Raw genomic sequence first — 21,365 nt, forward strand, 5'->3', positions numbered from 1 at the left:
AAATCCTCGGAGGTGCTGCAATCCAGCATTCAGAATTTGCACCCACCTGTTTGCCACCCTCCTGCACACCCTTTTCTGCCCCTTTTTGTTAATCTTCAGGGCAGTTAATACCCTGGTAAGGGTTTCTTTTCCAGCACGATGCTGTTTTAATAAAGAGTGGTGTTGGTTGTTTCCTTTCCTTTTTTTCCCCCAATACGCAAGATTAGCTTGGTGCCAGGAGCAAATCCTTTGATCTGAGTGCAGGTAACAAAAATCAATGCATTTTATCAGTAGATGCTGGCTCTTGACAATAAGCTGTTCCTTGCAGGACACCAAAACAAGCAAAAGGACAGCCAAGGTTGTTGCTGTGTGTAGCGTAGGGACAATGTGTGAATTAGATGAATATATGTAAATTGTCTGAAGGGACCCCAGCACGTTTTCTGCTAATTCTCTTTTTAAGAATAAGTTTCTCAATACTTCTGTGTTTATCTGTGATAGAGCTCAGTGAAACTACGGACAAACCCCCATCCTCTCCTTCACAGCCCCTGTACCTCTCTGCTGCAGGTTTCCTATATGTCCTTGACTGAGCCTTTTGTCTGTGTGACAGCTGCTCGTTGCAATGTCTGAGCACCTTTGGTGTAAAACCAACTGTGGTATTCTGGCTAGGGACATTTCCACTGCCCATGATGGGCTTTTGGACCTTCACCTTGTTCCTCAAGATTTTTAGGAGAGATTAGTAATTTCATTCGCTCAGGAGAGAACGCCAGAAAAGACCCAACTTTTCAGAAAGCGCTAGTATCCATGGCTCGGTTTTTGTTTATGGATGTGTTTTATCAGGGAGGCATGCGATTGAGAGATCTTGGGTTTTATAGACAGACGATGTGTGGTAGAGGGCTAAAGTACTTTGTCCAAGCAGATAACAGGAGAGAACACATTCCTTGTGGGCCAAGCTACCTTAGGTTGGTACCAATCACATTTCTGATCCGTTCAGGAAAAAAGGCAGAGCTCAGTTTGTGGTCTGACTTCCAGTTCGTTTTGCCACACAGGCTCCATTTCATGGTTTTCCACACCGAGGAGTTCCACGATGTGCTGAGGATCTGGGATGGTCCAGTGGAGAATGGCATCCTCCTAAAGGAGATGAGCGGGTCCGGCTTACCCAGCGACGTCCACAGTACTTTCAACTCCGTCATCCTTCAGTTCAACACTGATTTCTTCACAAGCAAGCAGGGCTTTGCTGTTCAGTTTTCAGGTAGGCTTTACATTGTTTCCTCAGCATTGTCCAAACCTGGCTTTGCTGATAAGTGATTAAGGTCTATCTGGTGAGCAAATGACATTGTATTGAACGCGATAGCAGGAACTGGGCGGTCTTCCAGCCATTTGTGCTCTACTGCATTTGGGTGCAGTCTCTGCAAATGGAGAAAAACTCTTGTATTTTGTCCTTGCAGTGCAGGTGAGTTCTGTGCTCCCCTCTGCTACAGTCACCTTCACAGTGGTGAACTTGGCAGCAAGATGTAGAGCAGTACGTTGTGGAATACACAGGAAGGCATTACGGATATTTTCCACCACATTCCCACAGGTCTCTTAGAGACACCACTATGCAGGCAACTTCCCCCAGGCGTTCTGAGAGCAGTTGGTCAGTGGTCTCTGAAAACCAAGTCTATTTAAAATCCCTCAAATTGGATCCCCTGAGATGCGGATCACAAAAAGCTCTATCGGCTGTAGGCATGTCATTGCTAGCGGCAGCACTACGTGTAATGCCGCTGCAATCTGTCATTGCCTAAGTCCTGGCAGCCGTTACCTAAGACTTGGCCTTGTAAACACATTCATTTTAATTATATTAGGGTAATACATTTCAACATGCACACACAGGTTTCCAGGGTGCAGGCCTTCACTGACACGTCCAGTAACCAACCAGCAGATGCCTATTTTGGAGACGGTTGTAAACAGGGAGGCTGTTGGGTGAAAGATGGTACGACCTTCCTGGGGCTCGGACACATCTAAGCGTCAGAGCTCATTCTGTCTCTCCCAAGTCTTTGCCCATAGCTTTCTGTTCAGGGTGCCTTGCATGGCCGAGAGAGCAGGCCCGCTCTTCGAGAGGGTTTGTGCTGGGTACAAGACCTTCTGGGATGACCAAGACAGAGGGAGAGCTTTGTGTCACCCAGCCCTGCTGTCTTCTTTCTTTGCCAGGCTTGTGTCTCAGCCTGCCAGGAAGGACCAGACTGGGCTGCTAACTTGCTTATCTTCAGTTGCACAGAAAGAGAGAGAGGGATTTCCTCTGGCTCTTTTAAGAAGAGCTTGCTCTGAACTGGCTGGGTGTAATAGACTCTCATCAACTTAGCAGGAAATAAGCTCTGCTCTGCTGCCTGATATGGAGCCGGTCTTTATTGAATGCTTCTGCTCAAAGCCTTTGTTCACAAGGTGTGACGAAGTAGTCAGACCTAAGCTCAGGAGTAAACAGTTTTGGATCTTGTGAACTTTAATGATCTATATAAGCTTGCAAAAACACTTGTATTACTCCAGGACTTTCCGTACTGTTAAGCTGTTGTAGTGATGACAGACCGTGAGCTCAGTCGGCAGTGAAGCTGTGCTGCCTGCCCCCAGCTGAGAAGAAGCTGAGGGGGTCATCTCGTACCTCAAAGGGACGCAGCAGCGAGACTGGGAGGGAAACACGTGCATTTCTAAAAGGTCAGGCTTGATGCTTCACAGGGCTAAAGGCTAAATTGCTCTGCCACTCAGGGGAAGTGAAAAGTGCTAGCAGATTAGTTTATTTTGCAGTATGTGTCTGACACAGAATTCTATAAAAATGCCATGTCAGATCAGTGGATGTCTGGACTTATTAAGTAAACATGCATGTGCACAATTACACATCAAACTTGCACTCTGTGTAGTGCACTTGAACTTGCCGTTCCCCAGAGCCTTTACCAGCTGGAGTGGCAGATGCTCAGTGTGAAGTAAAAGCCAGTTTTTGTGTATGTGGCAACTTTAAGGGATACCGAAGGAGGAGAGATGAAGAACAAAGTCACTGCTTTGATAGCTGTTTAAGGACAGAGTCTAAGCACAGCTGGTGCTGTAAGCCTGTATTAAGTATAAACATATATATTAAATATATATTTTTAATACTCTTCAGTTTCTACTGCCACTTCCTGCAATGACCCAGGAATTCCCCAGAATGGGAGCCGGAGTGGTGACAGCAAAGAGGCGGGTGACTCCATTGTCTTCCAGTGTAATCCAGGATACGCTCTGCAAGGGGAGGCCAAAATCACTTGTGTGCAGATTGAGAACAGATTTTTCTGGCAACCAGACCCTCCCTCCTGCATAGGTATGAACACACGTCCATCCTCCCATTGCACTGGTTCCCTGCACTGTCTCCTTGCAAGACTTCTGTATCTGAAGGGGGTGAGTCCCACCTGGTTTGAAGAGGTGTATGACAAGGTATATGTGTCTCAGGTAGCGTGTCTCATAGAACTACTTTTTAGCTTTATCCCCGGAGTGTCTGGGACGGTGAGAATCTAGTTTGTGCTGGAAGCTCATAGGACATACTGCCATGTAAGTATTTAACCTGACAAGTCAAAATTAAAGGCTTCTTTAAAACTCAGGTTGGTAGAGAGGATCAGGGTCGTGGGTGAATAATTTCTGCATGAGGAGACAGCAAATTCTGTCATGAGAGAGAACTATTTGACATTTTCTTTGAGCTCATAAAGTAATAAAAGAAGCTTATAAAAGTGATTCTTTTTAATATGTCCAGAACACCTAAAAATAGTCATGCTAAGCACATAAGAGCAATAAACATCAAATTTGCTGGCCAATTAAATGCTAGCCACAAATTACTTATCGTGTAACTTTCATTCCTGTTTATGCACTGTTATCTCAAGCAAGAAAAATCAGTTAATTCTGTTTCTAACATCTGATTTAATGCCAGCCAGGAAACTTCCACAGCATGCATGGGATTTATGCTCCCTGCAGGATGACTTGGTTTCTGAATGACTATCTTGATGATCTAGTGTGGCACCCTTTCAGCTTGATAGAGACAGTCCTTTTAGTCTTCCCGGAGCTATAACTAAATCATATTGTTGCATGTCATGCCCATCTCATCATTCTCCTGTTGAGTTTTCTTTCACACCAGAAGCTGGCCTCTCATTCCTTTTCAGAGAAATGTAGCTGGTACCCTAATCTTGGTGTGAGATGAATTCCCATGGGTCGTCTCCGATTTGACTATTGTGTTGGGTCCTTTTTGAACAGAAGTCTGGCAATCTTGTTTTAGGAGTCATAAGCTCTGTGAAAAAGCTGAAAGCAATGTCTTGCTCCTTCCCTCTATTCAGTTACAAAGGAGTTGGAGGACTATTCAGTGGCCAAATAATACCAGTTTTACACTAACTGTGTAACAGGCTGCCTAGTTAGAGCTGAATTGGAAAACGGCGTTTAATTTAGGGCTTGGATTCTATGTTTGTATTTAGCATTTCAGATGGATTCTTACATCTTTATTGTACAACTTCTGCAGTCCCTAAACAATATGGGCTGAATTGGAACCTCAGCTGAAACAACCCCCAGAGGTTTTGGGGTATTTGAAGTCTGCATCCTGACCCAACTCCAAACAGCCATGGCTTGGACCAGTTTCTAGTTTAAATCCTTTGGAGACTATGGGTGGGATTTTCAAAGAAATCAGAGGGTGTTGAACAGTCATCTCCCTCAGGCTTTTCAAAAATGAGCCTGTGTACTTCAGTTTCTTCCTGAATTTTCCCCTGACTTCACAGTCTGGAAGAGGAACACACCCTGAAGGTTAAGAGTAAGGTAAATGGACACAAAATAGATGCTTGTGGTTCTTCCAAGTTACTTGTGCGTGACCTTCAGCTAAAATCCTCACTGTTTGTGCTATCATTTCCTTGTCTGGAGAGGGATAACAGCTCTCGGTGCCTGCAGTAGCCTGCAACTGGACTTGATTGAAGAAGTTGCTTTGGGGCCTTGGAGAAGGGTCTCTAGTTTAATCTCTGCTGTGATCTTTGTAGAATAGCCCCACTAGATTTTACCTGATATCTTGAGATTCTTGTGTATTTGCAGGGCTTTATAAAAGCCCACAAGATAGACACGCATGTTCGCTCCTTCATGGAAAATCCTTCCGAGGTTTGTTCTCTCCCATGCTAGGTCATTTCCTACTCGGTGTTTGCATTGCTGTAGGCTGGTTAGTGTCAGACACCCGAGTTTAACACAGCCTTCCCAAATCTGGGAGGATCGATCTGAGCAACGGGGGGAATCTTAGAGCATCGATGCTCATGAAGAGACTGCAGAAAGGCTGACAGTAATAAATTAATCATGAGTATTTCCCACAGCGGAAATACATGCAGGCACTTTCAGCCTTAAAAAATAATAATGGGTTTTTCAATCAGCTTGGCATTTAATGTGTTGGTGACTGTAATAAACAAGAACAAGCCATTAGACCAGACAACATGTTTTCACGTATTTAGCAACCATCCAGACTTTGACCAGGAGTTGCCTAAATAAATGCAACAGAAAAGCATAAAGCATCTCTCTCTCCTTCTGGTTGCTCACTTATATATCTTACGAAGATTGTAATAGTATCCACAGCTCTGTTCCTCTGTGTGTGCGTGTACCCTGTCTGGAATAACAGAGCCCTTATCTCTGCTAAGGCCACTACAAGCTCTTGTAATACATATCTTGCTATCCGACAGCCCTGCAAACTGCCTCTCTGCCTCTTATCTGTCCATATCTCCCCCCGCCCCGGCCCTGCATCTCATCTACTATTTTTTAAGTTTCTCTAAGACAAAACCTCATCCCTTTGCTTGATTGCCTTCCAGCTCCCTGTGGAGGTATCTTGACAGGACCGGCAGGAGTGATCTTGTCCCCGCAGTACCCGGAGCCCTACCCGCCGGGGAAGGAGTGTGACTGGAAGCTGACCGTCTCTCCCGATTATGTCATTGCCCTGGTATTTAACACGTACGTACCCGAGAGCTCTTTGGTTCCACGTCTGTGGCTGCCTGTGGGGACGGGCAGTGGATACCAGCGGTGGGGCACTGCCTGGGTGAACTGGGTCTGCATGGGGGCCCTTTCCTCTCCGAAGGAACCAAACCAAACCTGGTACGACTGTCCTATAGTCCTGGGTAATCTGTTCTCAGATGTTTCTTTAATTTGGGAGAAGATGCACATATGTCAACTGTAGCTCCTCTTTAATATACACCCATGGTTTTACAGAGCATAACCATGTAACTGGTGCAGCGTAGGAAGCCCCTGCAGCCACACTGGCTTATGCTTTTGTGATCTCGACTGTATCGCCAGTCCTTGAATCCTTACATGTGGAACAGAGACGGAAATGTCCTGTACTTAGCTGAGGAGCTGTTTTGGGGCAGAAGCAGTCTCTCAGCTGTGTAGTTGAACAGCCCATCAAGACCACAGTCTCTGCTGTTCTCCAGGGGCTGCTGTACACGCTCATACTTCAAGCACTCTTCCTTTGGCTTTGCAGCTTCAGTTTGGAGCCCGGCTATGATTTCCTTCATATCTACGACGGACCCGATTCACTCAGCCCCCTGATCGGAAGCTTTTACGGCTCCCAGCTGCCCGAGAGGATAGAGAGCAGCAGTAACAGCCTCTTCCTTGCTTTCCGAAGCGATGCGTCAGTCAGCAACACCGGATTTGTCATTGACTACGCAGGTAGGGGCTGTCGGGGGTGCACCTGGCCCAGCTGACTCAGCAAATACGTGGGATTTTACCTGCACTTACTCTCAGGTTAAACCACCTAGCTGAACCAAATGGGAGAAGCTCTAGAACCTGTGGAAACGTCTCTTCAGGCAGTAATCCTGCTGCCTGTTTTGCAGCCACCAAAGCAAATTAAGAGGCATGGGAGGGAAAATTGGGAGTTGAAGAGAGGGGATCCTGCAGGCTGGCAGAAGAGCCAGGGTACACAAGGTAGAGAAGAGCAGCATAAAAGGACTGTTATGTGGCTGAGGATCACTCACATGTGGCTGCTTCTGTGTGGGGCTTTCATTAACAGAGAAGAAAATTTCTACATCTTTTTTTTTTTTCTTTAAAGAAAATGGGAGGCCGATTCCCAGAAAGTGTATGTTTATGTACAGGCTGTGTTCTGTATAATCTTTCTTGCTCCATGCTGAATTTAAATACTTCTGTCTTAGTGCGCAGAATATGCTGCTTCATTGCAGATTTAAGCTTTCAGAGTACTAGAGGGTGCTGAACTGTTAACTGGTTATTAGGAATGCTCCACGTTGCCATGGATTTAAGATGTATTCTTAGTGGCAAGAGCAGCTTTGTCCAAGGAAAGGAGGTGCAGGCATATATATCCAATATGGGATCTTGGTCTGAATTCTTGATACTGTCAGTCAAGAGTGTACCAAATGATGGGTGGCTATATCTAGAGGCAGGGATCACGGAGGTGGATGCTCAGCTCTCTTGAGTCCTGAAATCTGTGCATTTTGCTTCACTCAAGATTCTAAAGCATCTACTTAAAAATTCACTAATAATTAGTAAAATGAACAAAATAGTGAGTTCACAGGTATCTTGTTATTAGAGTAGTGGCTTTTTTTTCTTGCTTGCTTGAGGAGGAGATAAAACATTGTGGTGGCTTCAGCTCTCATGGTGAGAGACAGGGGCAGTGGTTAGAGCTTTTCCTGGGTGCTTTTAGCTCTCTGTCGATGGAGCAAGTTGAGAAGTGACAGACCTGGCACTGCTGTTCTGGCTTTGGCAGCGTGTGTTTCTTGTTTGTGCGTAGGGTAGGTGGAAGAATGGAGTCGTTACAAACTGTAGTAAAAAACACGCTCTGAAAAGCTGGATCTGATGAGCTGGGATTATGCAGAATGGAGAAAAGGATTAAAAACTGGGAAAAAAAACAGGGCTAGAAAGAAATGATTCTTCAAGCCTGCTCTGTTCTGTATGGACTCGTTTGCAGTATGGGAAAAAAGCATTGATGGCTTCAGATGCACTGGATGCGTGCCACTATGAAACGTGGCTTTGCATCCGCGGTGTGCACTGTGAAACGGGCTGTTGAGTCTTGTTGGCCCAACTGTGTGCTGTGGGAGCAGTAATAGCTCGTGCTGGAGAGCTGATGGGCTGCTGCTGTGTTTTCAGTGCTGCCGCGGCTTTCTCTGTGTGCTTGGGCAATTCTCTCTTCCTATACCGTGTCTCCCATCTGTGGTTCCTGCTTTTGAATTGACCTGGCCAGAGGTTAAATGATAGTGAAATGGCAATTCATATTAGTTATGCTGAACAGACAAATTTCCCTCTAGTATAGTTATGAAATAGTAAGACAAAGACAATCAGCACTGCTTAAGATTCAAGAGATTAAAAGTTTTCTGCTCTCATTAGAATTAATTTTACTGAAAATTAAGTCTTGGGTTTTCTTCTTTTTGGGCAGCCAGAAAGTAGTTAACAAATGAAATCTCATTAAAGTAGGGTGGTTGCGCGATGCGTTTTTCTCCTAAACACTCCTACAGTGTTAGTCGCGCCTACATACTTCCCACAAAGCCAAACTGCTGGGAGAAAAGAACGAGGCTTTACGTTTGCCCATTAATTTCCCCGCACTTTAAAAGTAACCTGGGATTCAAGTCTTGAGAAGCGGCAGAAAATAGAACTTTGGGGAATTGAAGGAAGAAGAAAAGAAATGCAGGAGGGAGCATGCGTGAAAGAAAATCAAATACCGAGCTCTGCTCCTTGCCAGCGTGGAATCCCAAGTACAGCTCCAAGAGACCGTCTTCTCTCAGCCATCTCATTGTGTTTGGTCAGTGCTGCAGCCCATGTAGGCTTCTGCCCTTAGCTCCCCAACTACCATATATCACCTCTGTCAGCTATGTGCAAAATACTGTTAATTACCAGGGGCTTTGTAGTCCTCTTTTGGTAGAGTTTGGGGGGAAAAACCAAAGCAGCCATCTGTCCGTCCCCCCTTGAAATCCTGAATCTTCTCTGGGACTGGGGCTGTGTCGCTAGCCTGCGGCTACGGTGTGTCGGGAGAATTTCAAACAGCCGCAGCACTTCATTTGAAATTGTTTCAGGGGCAATGGCTCTTCAAGAGAAAGTTGTCCTCTGGGGCCAGGAGGAATGGAGAAAACAGAGAGAGAAGAATGAATCTGGCTTTTATTATGCCCGTTTTTGCATAGAGCATGACAGCGAGCGTGAAGTGGGAATGCAGCAAGGCCATAGAAAGGTATTTGAGGGCGGATCTTCAGCCAGGCGATTTCCCAGTTTAGCTACACTGATACAGTACACAGCAGGAGTTCTGATAGACAAACTCCTGTCTTTTGCTTTGCAGCCATGATGCGCTGTCAGCTGTGCAGCAGAATGAATAATCAAACTAAGGTTACCAGCAAAGAAACCGTAAGTGTGCTTTCCCCACGCACACTTAAATTTACGGAGGTTTGGTTTACTGCCTGCATAAAGCCTTGGATTGATTCACCGGGTCAGGTGAAACTTAAATGCAATAGTTTCGGATTTCAGCTGGGGAGGAATTTATTCTTGGGATATCGTAGCAGTAGGGAGTAGATTTTTGGTTCCTGAAAAGGAAGACATGCTCTGCTCAGGCATCCCGTTTAAGGTCTGTTGAAGTTATCATAATCCTTAGCAAAGTGCTTATTTGCAACAGCAGCTTAGTTAACGTTGTTATTTCTGTGAAAGCAGTGTGCTGTGCTCGCAGCAGGTTCACTTGAGCTCAACAAGTATTAGTCTAACAAAGCAAAAGGATAAGTTCTTGATTACAAAATAAGGCAGACAGTTACAAAACAAAAGCTTAAACACAGGAAGGAGACGGCTTGCAATGTACCTAGAATTTACCTCTTGTTCCAGTTGTTGCTTAAGAATTTTTTTAAGTGTCTGAGCTACAGAAAACTAAGGTTTTTAACTCAGTATCTCTACATGTATTATCTTTTGAACCAAGATAATATTTGTGTGTCTTAGATATACTTGGGAGATTTCTGATTACAGAGCAACACTGGATAAGTTTCAAAAACTGTTTCTAGTAGATTTAAAAGACCCCTTGATATGAGGGTCTTCCATTAAGCTGTTGTTGCCAGAAAATGCTACCAGAGACTCTTTTAAATGTGGCCAGGGATGAATCTCTAAAGTGAAGATTATCTTTTCTCATCGGGAAATCAGCTGAATTCCAGTAATCAGTTTGCATTGCAGCATCTTGCAAACCACAGATTTTATTCAGATACATTTTATGTGTTCATCGACTGGTGTTTTTAAATTGAGACCACGCTTTGTTAATGTAAAGGGCAGGCTAGTTGTTCGGAGAGCTTTTCCCAAATTATCCCCCCCCCATATTTTGTGAGTGTTGGGGACCTCTTGTCATGGACACAGAAGCGGGTCAAACTCCCTCAGTCGCTGCCTCCATCCGAGCAGCTTACCCTGGTGGCGTGGTGCTGAGTGGCACCCGAGGTGGTTAGGTTTGGCTCCTCATGCTTGGGGCAGAGGGTAGGAAGGAGTTTCCAGGTTGGATACTCCAAAGCGGGGGGGTTTCTCATGCTTTTTAGTATTTCCTCTTTCTGTTTTGGGCCAGAAGTGAAGAGGCGTGAAATTGAAAGCAAATGAAGCAAAACTGATTACTTTTCACCCTTCCAAAGGAATGGAAAAAAAAAACCCCACCAAACCCCAAGCCTTATTTGAAATCCGTTATTATTTCGCCAGAATTGTTTTGCCCACCCTGAGCTTATGAACATATATTCAGCATTACTTATGATAGAAGTATGGCATTACTTATTTAAGGTGGAAATTCCCCACAGAAACACTAATTCTGTAAAATCCGTTGCAAACTGCTTAAAAGCATCCAGTACTGTTTGCTGTTAAAACAGTCAGAAATGGGAGATGACACTTGACCCTAAAACAACTTGCATTTGAAAAACAGATCTGTCCTTTGGAAAAGGTAGTCCGTTGAGCTGGGATGAGTCGGAGGATGCCGGGCTCTGGTGAGCTGGTGTGGCAGCAGCCAACGGCTCAGGATGCCAAGGCTGCACCTGGTCTTCAAAATCCTAATATAATTTGTCCTGTCTCCAGTGTATGGTGATTGTTGTGAAAAAACCTGTTTTCTAGACAACTTCTCCTGGGGTTGCTTTGAGCCTTAGCTCTTATTAAAGGCTTGCAGACATTCACAGGTGATGTGCTGGGCGGACAACCGCTCTCCGTTGAAGCTGTTCTCGAACGTGCAGATGAAAGTCTGACCTCCTGGTCTAGGAGCTCATGCAGGCTTTGGGTTTTCCTTGGGAAGGGAGAGGGGAAACAGAGAAAATTCTGCTTTCTGTGGACTGATGAGCCAGTTCTCATGGCATTTTTGTCTTGACTCTTTTCTAAACATTTAGCAGCCTGAATCCATGTTAATTGGGACATCAGGGTAAAGTCCTCAATGTCTGAGTGAAAATAAAACGTTAATTCTAAACAGGCAAGCCATGCTGTACTCATTTCATAGCCTAATAAATCAAAGGCTGGGAAAGCTGTGGCTTTCCCACATCCCTCTACGAGTCTTTTGCTGTCACCACGCAACCAAATTACTTCCTTAAAGTTGAGCTCCTGCCTCCCTTTGTAGCTTGCTGCTGAGGATCATCAGGGCAGTTCCTCTGCAGAGGAGTGTTCAGCTGGAGATAGGCGTACGACTAGTGTGTCAGGACGCATCATCCTCCGAGGTGAGTGGTGTCCCTGAAGGCACAGACCCTCAAGGGAACAGAGGAACAGTCAAGAATGAGGAAAACGCAACAAAAGCAGTGGGGCTGTTGCTCAGCAATCAGCCACCACCCTTCTTTCAGCAGTCGACAGAGTGACTGGAGCACTGATGTCATGATTTTTCAAAGCAAGAGCAGCGGCTGAGATCGAGCACATGGCTAAGACATCTGACAGCCGGGGGGAGGCCGATTGACAGGTTGAAGCCACACCAGCTTGTTAGATGAAAAGCAGTGAGACTGTTCAAAATAACGAGAGGCATGAAGTGGAAGGAAGAAGCGCAACTTTTGTATGAAAGGGTCTAAAAGTGAGTGTTAGCAATTCAGAGAAATAAAGGCTTGTGGAGTGAAAAAATATTTTGGAAAAGTAGATGAAGAGTTTGCGCTTGCAGATGGCTCAGTGCTACAATGGACTCTGGGCCATGCAGCTGCACTGCTCTTCTGCCCTGGTTGACTGATGGCCAGAAGCAATTCGTCACCTCTGTGGGTGTGATGGCCAGTCTGAACAGGAATATTCCGTTGACTTGCAGTAATGGTAACGGCTCATTTCTCCAGCTACGGCAATGTCGCACAAGCGAAAGGATGAATGAGGAGGGAATGTGTTCATCTGAGCTGACCAGAGAGCCAAGGGCTTTGCTTTCCAGTGCTGTGACTGAAACAAGCTTTTTGGTCCTGATATCTTACTCATCATAATCAAGATTTCTCTTTTGTGTCTAGCTGATGTCTCAGCAGGACCTACCATCAGATCACATGCAGGAAATAATGGGATAAAAATATTTGTGGAATTCTTTTGTCTTAGAACCCCAATCTTCTCCATCATGCCTAAGTATCAGAGCTTTCTTTTGAATGCTGCAGTAATTATGCTTCCAGGCACATGTGTGTCTCTTCCCAGGATCAGATAAACTGGAACATCTTGTTATTTGGTTGGCGAACGGGGTTGCTCAAAAGAAAAGTAGTTTGTCCAAAGTTCGTGCAGCAAGACACCACTAACACAGAGGAGAACCCAGGACTTCATGATTTAAAGTTTGATGATACAAGTCTGTGGTGGTCTGTGAGGAGCACTGAGGTTGACCATGCTGTGGCTCCCAAAATAGGGAACTGGTGTTCTAGGAAAAACCAGTGGCCTCACTTCTGTGGTTCCACCAGGTGTTCCTGGTGGAACATTTCATGTCCTCTTGTGCCCTGTTTACTGGATCACTAGCTAGTGGTACAGCCGTTGTCTAAAGGAAACCATAGAACTAATCCTATTTTTCACTGCAAACAAAGAAACAAAAGGAAGATTTGGGGGCTTTACTGTTTTCTGCTTCTCCCTCCACCCCTTCCTCCAATACTAAAAGCCCATGATTTAATGCTTAAACACATTATAATTGTTCACAGACCCACTGCTCTCAGAAAAGCCCTCATCTTTAATGAGCAATTTCCAAATGACAAAAAAGCAGGATTAATCAAAGCCTCTAATTATATTTCATGCAGGAAAAAAAAGAAGGAAAAAAGAAAAAAAGAAAAAAGCCCTTGGAAGAAGAAGGAAAGAAATATCCAAGTCCTGACAGCTCTGTAGTCTTTACTGGAGTTTTCATATGTAAATGGGGTTTTTAACTCTGCAGGGCATAGTGAACAGAGAGAAAAATGTCTTCATTTTGTCTAACTGCTTGTAATCATTTTGCCATAATTGCAGCCATGCTGCACATCTGGAGAGTCAACCAGCTAGCACATGGCACTATGTATTTCCATGGTGAGAGCAGACAGCTCTTAGATACGGGAATGAGAGGTGCCAAGGAGATAATGTGAACAGATGTAGCATATCTGAAATATGTTGCATGTTCAATCTGTGTTTATATGCCCTGGTTTGCAAAGTTCCTTGCAGCCTGTCCCCTGTGCAAGAAAGGAGAGCGAGTATACATAGTTAAATCAAAGCTTTGCCTCATTGATTGGATTTTGGGTACCAGTAAATACGTTTGTGAATTGAAGCCTGCCTTCTTCCAGTATACTTGTGCTGGAGCTGAGCATCAGAGAATGCTCTGGACGGGTATAATTCCCCACATTCAGCAGCATGAGAGAATACTCGCAATCTAAACTCTGCAAATGGTACTAGTCTTTATGATATGCGTAAGTGAGATTCCCAGATGAGAAAAGCCAAAAAACGTGCCATTGACCAAAATTTTAGAATAGCTGTATCAGACCAGTAAAGATCTTGGCAATTTTCTCTTGCAGAAAATCCCCGGGAGTCATGCTTCGATCCCGGATCAATTAAGAATGGCACACGAGTGGGTACAGATCTGAAGCTGGGATCTACAATTACCTACTACTGTGACGGAGGGTATGACATTGAAGGGGTCTCCACGCTGACGTGCATAATGGGAGGGGATGGAAAACCCATATGGAACAAACCTCGACCTACCTGTACAGGTAAGGCTCAAGGGGAAAAGGTGAGTACAGTATCGCCTATCGCCAAATACTTCAGCAGTTTATCCTAATGCAAAGCTTGGTGTTAAGTTTGCATAGAGCTGCTTGCAAGGGGACAGAGGTGTGTTTTCGCAGTGTTTCATAATTTTTCTTTTTTTTTTAACACCCTGGGTGGGGAAGAGCTAACTTACGTGAAGTTTCTTGAACCTTCTTTTGGGAGAGAGAGGAAACTGGACAGAACAGGTTATCTGCATGACAAAACCTGCGTCCTAGTGCAGGGCAGGATTCAGAAAGCCACTTAAACATTTGCCTAACCTGATCCCTGCTGATCAGAGCCCTTAAGCATGTGCTTTCCTGAGCAGGGTCAGAGTTTATTGAGAAAACAGAAGGCAATTTTTTCTTAGGGGTTCTGTGGGTTTTTTACCTTGTTTTCTGCTTAATGAGAAAATGGTTTAAATGATGGGTGTGCAGTCTGACCTTCTTAATCTGAGAGGCGAGTCAAGAGATAGCTGTCGGTCTGTGGTGACTGGAAGAATGAAATCTCTGACTCGGAAAGACGCTGGTGGGGAGGATGCTGTTCCTGCTGGAGCCAGGCTCCTGCTGCTGGGAAAGGGTGAAAAGAGTAGGAGCTCATTCTGTCAGGTCCTGAGGTTTAAGGTCGGGTGGAGAGCAGTGCAAGTCACACATTAGGCTACAACAGCATACACGGCATCCCTTAGCCTTGCCATGGTCTCGATAATTAAATGTGAAGCAGGCATGAACTCAGGTTAGGGTAAGCCTTATTGTTCTTAATAAGAACTTGCAGCGAGAGCTCAAAGCGTGGAATCGATCGCGGCTGGGGGCAGCTGACGTTGCCCAGCGTTACAGCGCCTGCGCGGGGGTGGGTCTCAAAGCAGCGGGGAAGGGCTGATGTTTCGAGGCAGGCTTTGGTCAGGGTCCGCTCGCTGATCTCGTCTCGGCTTTCTCTTACAGCACCCTGTGGCGGTCAGTACACAGGCTCGGACGGCATCGTCCTCTCTCCAAACTATCCCCAGAACTACACCAGTGGACAAGTCTGCTTGTACTTCATCGTTGTGCCGAAGGATTATGGTATCGTTTTTGGATGGGTTTTGAAAATCTGTCCTACTGTCTGTGCAACTCTCCTGTTTGGGTTTTTTTGTTTGAACAAAGCAGGAGAATAAGTGCATATATAAATGGAGATGAGGGAGATCGGAAAATAGTAAGTGGCGCTCTTGGATGCTATTTCTACTTCGTTGTAGCCAGTAAGGATGGTGGGAATTTTCTAAATTTCAAAATCTATCAAAAATGAAGGGACAAAAAAAACAAACCTAACAAAAAATACCATCTTGTGATTCCCCTTCCAGTTCCTGCACTATATTCAGTCATGCAGAGTTGGAAAATCAGCAAAAAATAATTCACGGTGATTAATGCTAGCAGAAGACTCGGAGGACCTCCGAGAGTACAAAATGTGTATTTACCATAAACACATGCTAACTGCGGTGCTAAATAATCTGTCTGCACAGAGAAGCACATAAATGTATAGCTTTGTGGATGTGCTGCTATGGTACTTATGACTAATTTTTATTTTTAAATAACATGTAAATTAAAATGAAAAACTAGATCCAAACAAAAGCCAGATCCATTTAAATGGGCCGGCATTCTTTTTATAGAGTCTAGTGCTGCTTAATTTTCGTCAAAGCTTGAATACAAGAATGATTGATGTTCTAGAAACCTTTGAGGCAGCTAGCTGGATATTAGTACTGGTTAACATATTTTCTTGTTTGAAGGGAATTTAAAGTTCTTAAAGAGCACTTGCACTGACAGCTCTGGCTGGTGAAGGTCTCTAAATTCTGTTATTTGATACTGCTTCTCAGTGCATTATATCGATCGACTCAGTCCCTATGGTCTTTTCAGTTGTTTGTGATTTCCTTTGCTAAGATAGCAAGGTGTGACATAGGATACTACGTACAGATGTCAGCGATAAGCTCCTTTCACTCTGTGTGCGTGTTGGTTACAGCTGAGTTCCTGGATCTACCTGATGGAATACTGCACTGTTCTCTTACACCTCTTAACCTGTTTTACTATAGCTGATCTTGATATTTGTCTTAAGAAACACACTAACTAGAGGGCTAGACAGTCTTGATCTGCAAGTCTGACTTGTGCCTATGGTAGGATGACAGTTAAATTAGTTTCTCTTCTTCATCTGCTACCTTTCAATAGCTTCATTAAAAACAAGCAGGAAAACCGTTAGTACTGAATCTTACACGTTTCCCATCACTTTCACTTCTCAGATTCCGTGTACAGCAGGCGTGAGGGTGTACTAGTGTCACTTTTTCAGTGTTCCCAGCATCAGAGTTGTGCTGGAAACCTGAATGTGCAGGAAACAAATATCGTAGCTTGGTGGATGATGAATTTCACAGCAAGAGACCTCTCTCAGCTGGTGAATCTGCAACTGGGCGCTTACAACTTGAAAATGCAAAGCTAGGAGAGGAGACAAAGGGGAGGAAAAATCTTCTAAGTACAGATTTGAGAGGAAAAAAACTGTTGTTATATTCTGAAAAATAACGATAAATAACTAAAGTCTCTTTGCTCTAGCTAAAAAAAATGGTCCGATTCTCTCATTATTATTTTCTCCCTTTCATAAGCTCTGCCTGCTCCTAGGTGCGTTGACAATGTCTGCAGTAAGACCCAGAGCGCTGCACGGCTCCCTCGTTAGCAGTCTCTGTAGACAGGCTTAGGACTGACTTAATAAAACTGTGAGTGTCCTCTCTGCCTAGCAGTGGTCCTCCCTGACCAGAGAGGTTCAGTCTGGAAATTAAGTTCTTCAGGACAGGGATTGTTATTTTGTTCAGGTTTTGTACAATGCCTAACCCAACGGGAGCCCGCGTCATGACAGAGGTTCAATACAAATAATAAATAATAATTATCAGTTGGTGAAATTATATACCTTGTGTTACGTAGGCAGGCAAATGGGATGATTCATAAAAGAATCCCTTTTGGCCTATGAATCAGTGTTAAAGCGTACTGGCAAGTGAACACGGGGGAGGCTGGTTGCTGCTTCTGTTATGCCTACTTTGTGGATAAATAAAGGGCTCCCATCTTCCAGGGCTGTCAGTCAGGTTCTTTGTATCTTTGCCAAGCTGCTGAAATAAAAGAAGCTGAAATGCCTCTGCTCCAGGCCCTGGCTGTGTGGGGACGGCAGCGCGCTCATCCCGCTGCCCGCCCCGACCGGCACTCCCTCTCTTCGCAGTGGTCTTTGGGCAGTTCGCCTTCTTCCAGACCGCGCTCAACGACATCATCGAAGTCCACGATGGCCCCAACCAGCACTCCCGGCTCCTCAGCTCCCTCTCGGGCTCTCATACAGGTAGGGAACGTGTCCCTGTTGCTGCTGGGAGAAGCAAGCTAAAAACACGGCCTGCCACCTAACACCCTGCTCCGTGCAACCCATTTGTGTAGCTAATGTTGTAATCTCTGTCTCTCCTGTTCTATCTCTTTCTTCTCATCTAGGTGAATCGTTACCATTAGCTACCACCAACCAGATTCTCATCAAATTTAGTTCCAAGGGTCAATCTACAGCCAAAGGCTTTCATTTTGTCTACCAAGGTGAGTACAGTTGTGTTCTGGAGATGTCCTCGGGTTGGTCCCGAGATGATGGTCAAAAATACAGTCATGTCTTGAGGTGTCCTGAACTGCTTTTGGCATCTGTGGGTCCTTGCCCGCTTTCTGTCTGAACGGGAAATATCACAGGAGATTAAGATTATTTTGGTGGCAGTGAACTTGCAGGGCTGTCTGGCTCCTGCAGGTACTTCGTGTTCAGACCTTCCGTTGTCACCCAGCCTCAACCCTCGCGCGTCCCGGGATTAGTATCAGAAGTATCTCCTTGAATCATGCCCTGAGCACACAGTGAGTTCTTGAGATTTATACCCAAGCAGTTTTTCCCACTGGTGTTTTAGCACATTTCTCAGTGTCAGCAGCTGAACACTTGTCCAGCAGCTCTGTAAAATCCTTCCTCTCTGGGGGTCGCAGGCTTAGGTCTCCTGCTGTCAAACTTTTGCCCCTTGATCCTTTCGGTAACAGCTTGCATTGCATTGGGCGAGTCGATTTTGAAGTGGTAAATAGAAGTGATGCACAGAATAGTCGGAAAACAGAAGGGCTTTCTCACCCACGTGCTTTGTATCGTTACCTGTGGTTCAGCCAAGCTTTTGGGTGCACATTACTGTAAAGTGGGGACAGACAGCAGGGGCAACCTGTGCCTTCTCTGGGGGCGAACCGAAGCATGGTTTCGATTTTATAGTATCCAGAGATACGTTGACTTGAATTTCTGCTTAATTATTGTAAAACAACTGTAGTTCTGATAGCAATCTTTAAAGATTTCAGCAAAGCAAAGGTTTTGATGAAATCAGTAAAGATTACCTCCTCCTTCCTGCATGCTAATTACGAGCTGCACACTCTCCAGTGATTACTGCATGGAAAGCAAGAGTGAAAGAAAGAGACGGCCCTGGTTTTGATCTGCCTGGCCAGGCTTTAATGCCGTTTACTCTCATTTTTGCACAAACGAGGAGTTCTCTCTCTCAAAGCCTCCCCCATCCCGTGATGCGCGTGTATGGCCGGTTGCCCCGAGGTGAGGCAGCGCGTTGAAAGCGGCCTGAACCGGGGAGCGGACCTGCGGGGTCAGGCACACAGGCACCATTCTTGCCATGGTTTGGAGAGAGGCCAAGCACACGCTCGTCAGTCACAAATGGCTGAGCTGGGGTTATCTGAGCGGGGTACAGACCCAGGAGGATTTCCCCAAAGTAGGGCATCATCGTGAGTGGCTCCTTTCTGCCTCTTCCTCCCCTCCCCAGACCACTTTCATGCTTCAGACTGCAGCTTCTTGCTGAAGAAGGCATCTTGCATGATGCCTTTGACAGTGGGTTTGACTTCCATCCTTCTGAATCAAATTAAAATCAAACAATATAGCTAATGTGCTCATCATCTTCACGTTTTCCCCCCTCCCAGCAACTCAGGCATTAAACACTAATAAATTGTAAAGCAAGTCGGAGAAAAATAAAAATTGATTTCTTCCTCAGCCATAGACATTTCTTTGACTCCTTTTTCCCCTCACTTACCTGTCAGACTCTCCGTTTCTTTCTTTGACTGTTGTTTCCAGTATTGAACAGGAATGCAGGCAATTTCAACAGTTGGTGATGCACTGTCACAACTGAAGTTCCCTTTCCTTTCTCTTACCCTTCTCATCATGAAGAAGATTGTTTAAAACTGCTGTCCTTTATAGTAATGAGGCCAAGTGAGCCAAGAAACCTAAAAGGTTTTCTGCTGAGGCTCTAGCATTATATGGCAAACCAACTTTTTGGAAAGTCATTGCTGAATGCCTTGGTTTCCCTATTTAGAAATGACCTTTCTGATGTGATGATAAGTTTTCTGAAGGCAAACAGTCTCATCTTAGAAAGCTTGCATGGTTCTGTAATGCCCTAGCTGCTTTTACTGCTGTTGCTTATTCAAGTAACACTTGAATTGACGAAAGTTTGAGTGAAATGTTATTTCTTTTTCTTCTCAATGGTCACGTTTGGATTCAGCCACTCTCTGGAGTTTGGGTATAATCAGATTCCTATGTTGTTTTTAACGTATCTTTAACTTAATGTTTCAAAATGTTTACTCTAACTGGTTTTTGTTTTGTTTTGTTTTTGCTTTGCAATTGCACACTCACCTGCTGGTTTCTCCTGTCTGCAATGCAAGCGGTTCCGCGGACCAGTGCCACCCAGTGCAGCTCGGTGCCGGAGCCTCGCTACGGCCGGCGGCTGGGCAGCGATTTCGCGGTGGGGGCGGTGGTGCGGTTCGAGTGCAGCGCTGGCTACGCGCTCCAGGGCTCCCGGAGCATCGAGTGCCTCACCATGCCCGGGGCACTGGCCCAGTGGAACGTTTCGGTACCCACCTGTGTGGGTAGGTATCTTTGGGTTTGGGGGAAGAAAAGTTCAAAACAGTTCAGCTGTTTGTGCTAGAAAAATAAATTACATCCTTTGGGGTGGTTTAAAAAAAAAAAACCACCACCACCAAAGAACCAAAATGAACTAACGAAACAAAAACCCCTATTTCATACCTCTTACGTACAAAAGCCAGGCCTGCCTGTGAACAAGGGCAGTTAACCCCAAATGTCAGGGAAGGGACCTTTCGATCCAGGACTCAGTTGTGGGATCTGGGACAGCATCTAGAACAGATTAGATCCCTCTGAAAGCTGCTTTCAGCTTCTTTGGAGGGGAGCAGTTCCTAAAGACGCAGTCTCATGGGCTGATGTACCCAGTGTTCCCACACCTAAGGGCTGTGTGCTGCTTGTGTTAGAAGTTATATGAGAGATTTACTGAAAAGAGGGTTATTCATACAAATCTTATCCTTAAATAGGAGCCACTTCTGCTTGCTTTTTTGTCCACAGACAGATGTTTTAAAGAGAATATTTTAGTATGAAGCCAAGTCCTTCAAGCATTACTTTGCTTATTTCAGTGCCGTGTGGTGGAAATTTGACTGAACGCAAAGGAACCATCCTGTCCCCTGGCTTCCCTGAGCCGTACCTGAATAGCCTCAACTGCGTGTGGAAGATAACAGTCCCCGAAGGAGCAGGGATTCAGGTACAGTGTTAGCAGCTGTCGCTGCAGCATGATCTAGAGAGGAGGACGAACAGTATCTGGTGCACTTAAAGAGGCCACATGTTAGGAAGTTGTGTAATTCTCTGGAATCAGACATCCATTTATGCTATGACGGCCAAAAGTGGGTAATATTTCAGTGGATTTTTGCCTCCTGGAGACACACTCTGTGGGAAATCAACTGGAGCCGTGTGGCTGTTCTGGGGTAACAAAATAATTGTGGTATTCTGGGCATATATCTTTATGCTGCTTAATTATGCAATGTTGAAAGCAATGTAAGCTACACTAAGGAAGAGTTCCTTGCTCAGAGTGCCTGCATGGATTTGTTATGCCAGCAGAGTTGCAGCAGTATGATTATACAATTACAGCTTTGCTGTTCATTGTCTCCAGGTAAATGAGCTCTCTCTTCAGGTCTTTTTATGGTCCTTATCGTTCCTCTGCAGAAATAGTCATGCAAACTAGAGGATGTAGAAAATGAAACCCAACATCAGCGACCAAACCTGAGATAAAGTTCCCATTCAGCACATACGTGCCTTGTCCTCACAGAAAGCATCTCGCCGTGCGTTGCACTGACATCACTTGACGCACAGGAGGTGGATTCTTTAACAGGTTCATTCATTCCACAGGCCTCATTATCAAAGGGTTTCTTTCTTCTTTACACCACTTTGTCTGCAAGGGTTTTGTTCACTAA

General features: G+C 45.0%; 1 protein-coding gene across 1 annotated transcript in view; it reads left to right on the forward strand.

Annotated features, from left to right (window-relative positions):
* CSMD2 (CUB and Sushi multiple domains 2) overlaps window positions 1-21,365 on the forward strand; it is a 307,900-nt gene that overhangs the window by 214,705 nt on the left and 71,830 nt on the right. Inside the window, 10 exon segments of the mRNA XM_075173206.1 lie at window positions 1,026-1,228; window positions 3,107-3,298; window positions 5,790-5,928; window positions 6,452-6,639; window positions 13,851-14,045; window positions 15,015-15,131; window positions 17,293-17,406; window positions 17,550-17,645; window positions 19,776-19,979; window positions 20,535-20,659. Of these exon segments, the coding sequence (XP_075029307.1) occupies window positions 1,026-1,228; window positions 3,107-3,298; window positions 5,790-5,928; window positions 6,452-6,639; window positions 13,851-14,045; window positions 15,015-15,131; window positions 17,293-17,406; window positions 17,550-17,645; window positions 19,776-19,979; window positions 20,535-20,659 (1,573 nt within the window).

This window comes from Calonectris borealis, chromosome 25, assembly GCF_964195595.1.
Source record: "Calonectris borealis chromosome 25, bCalBor7.hap1.2, whole genome shotgun sequence".
Taxonomy (NCBI): Eukaryota; Metazoa; Chordata; class Aves; order Procellariiformes; family Procellariidae; genus Calonectris; species Calonectris borealis.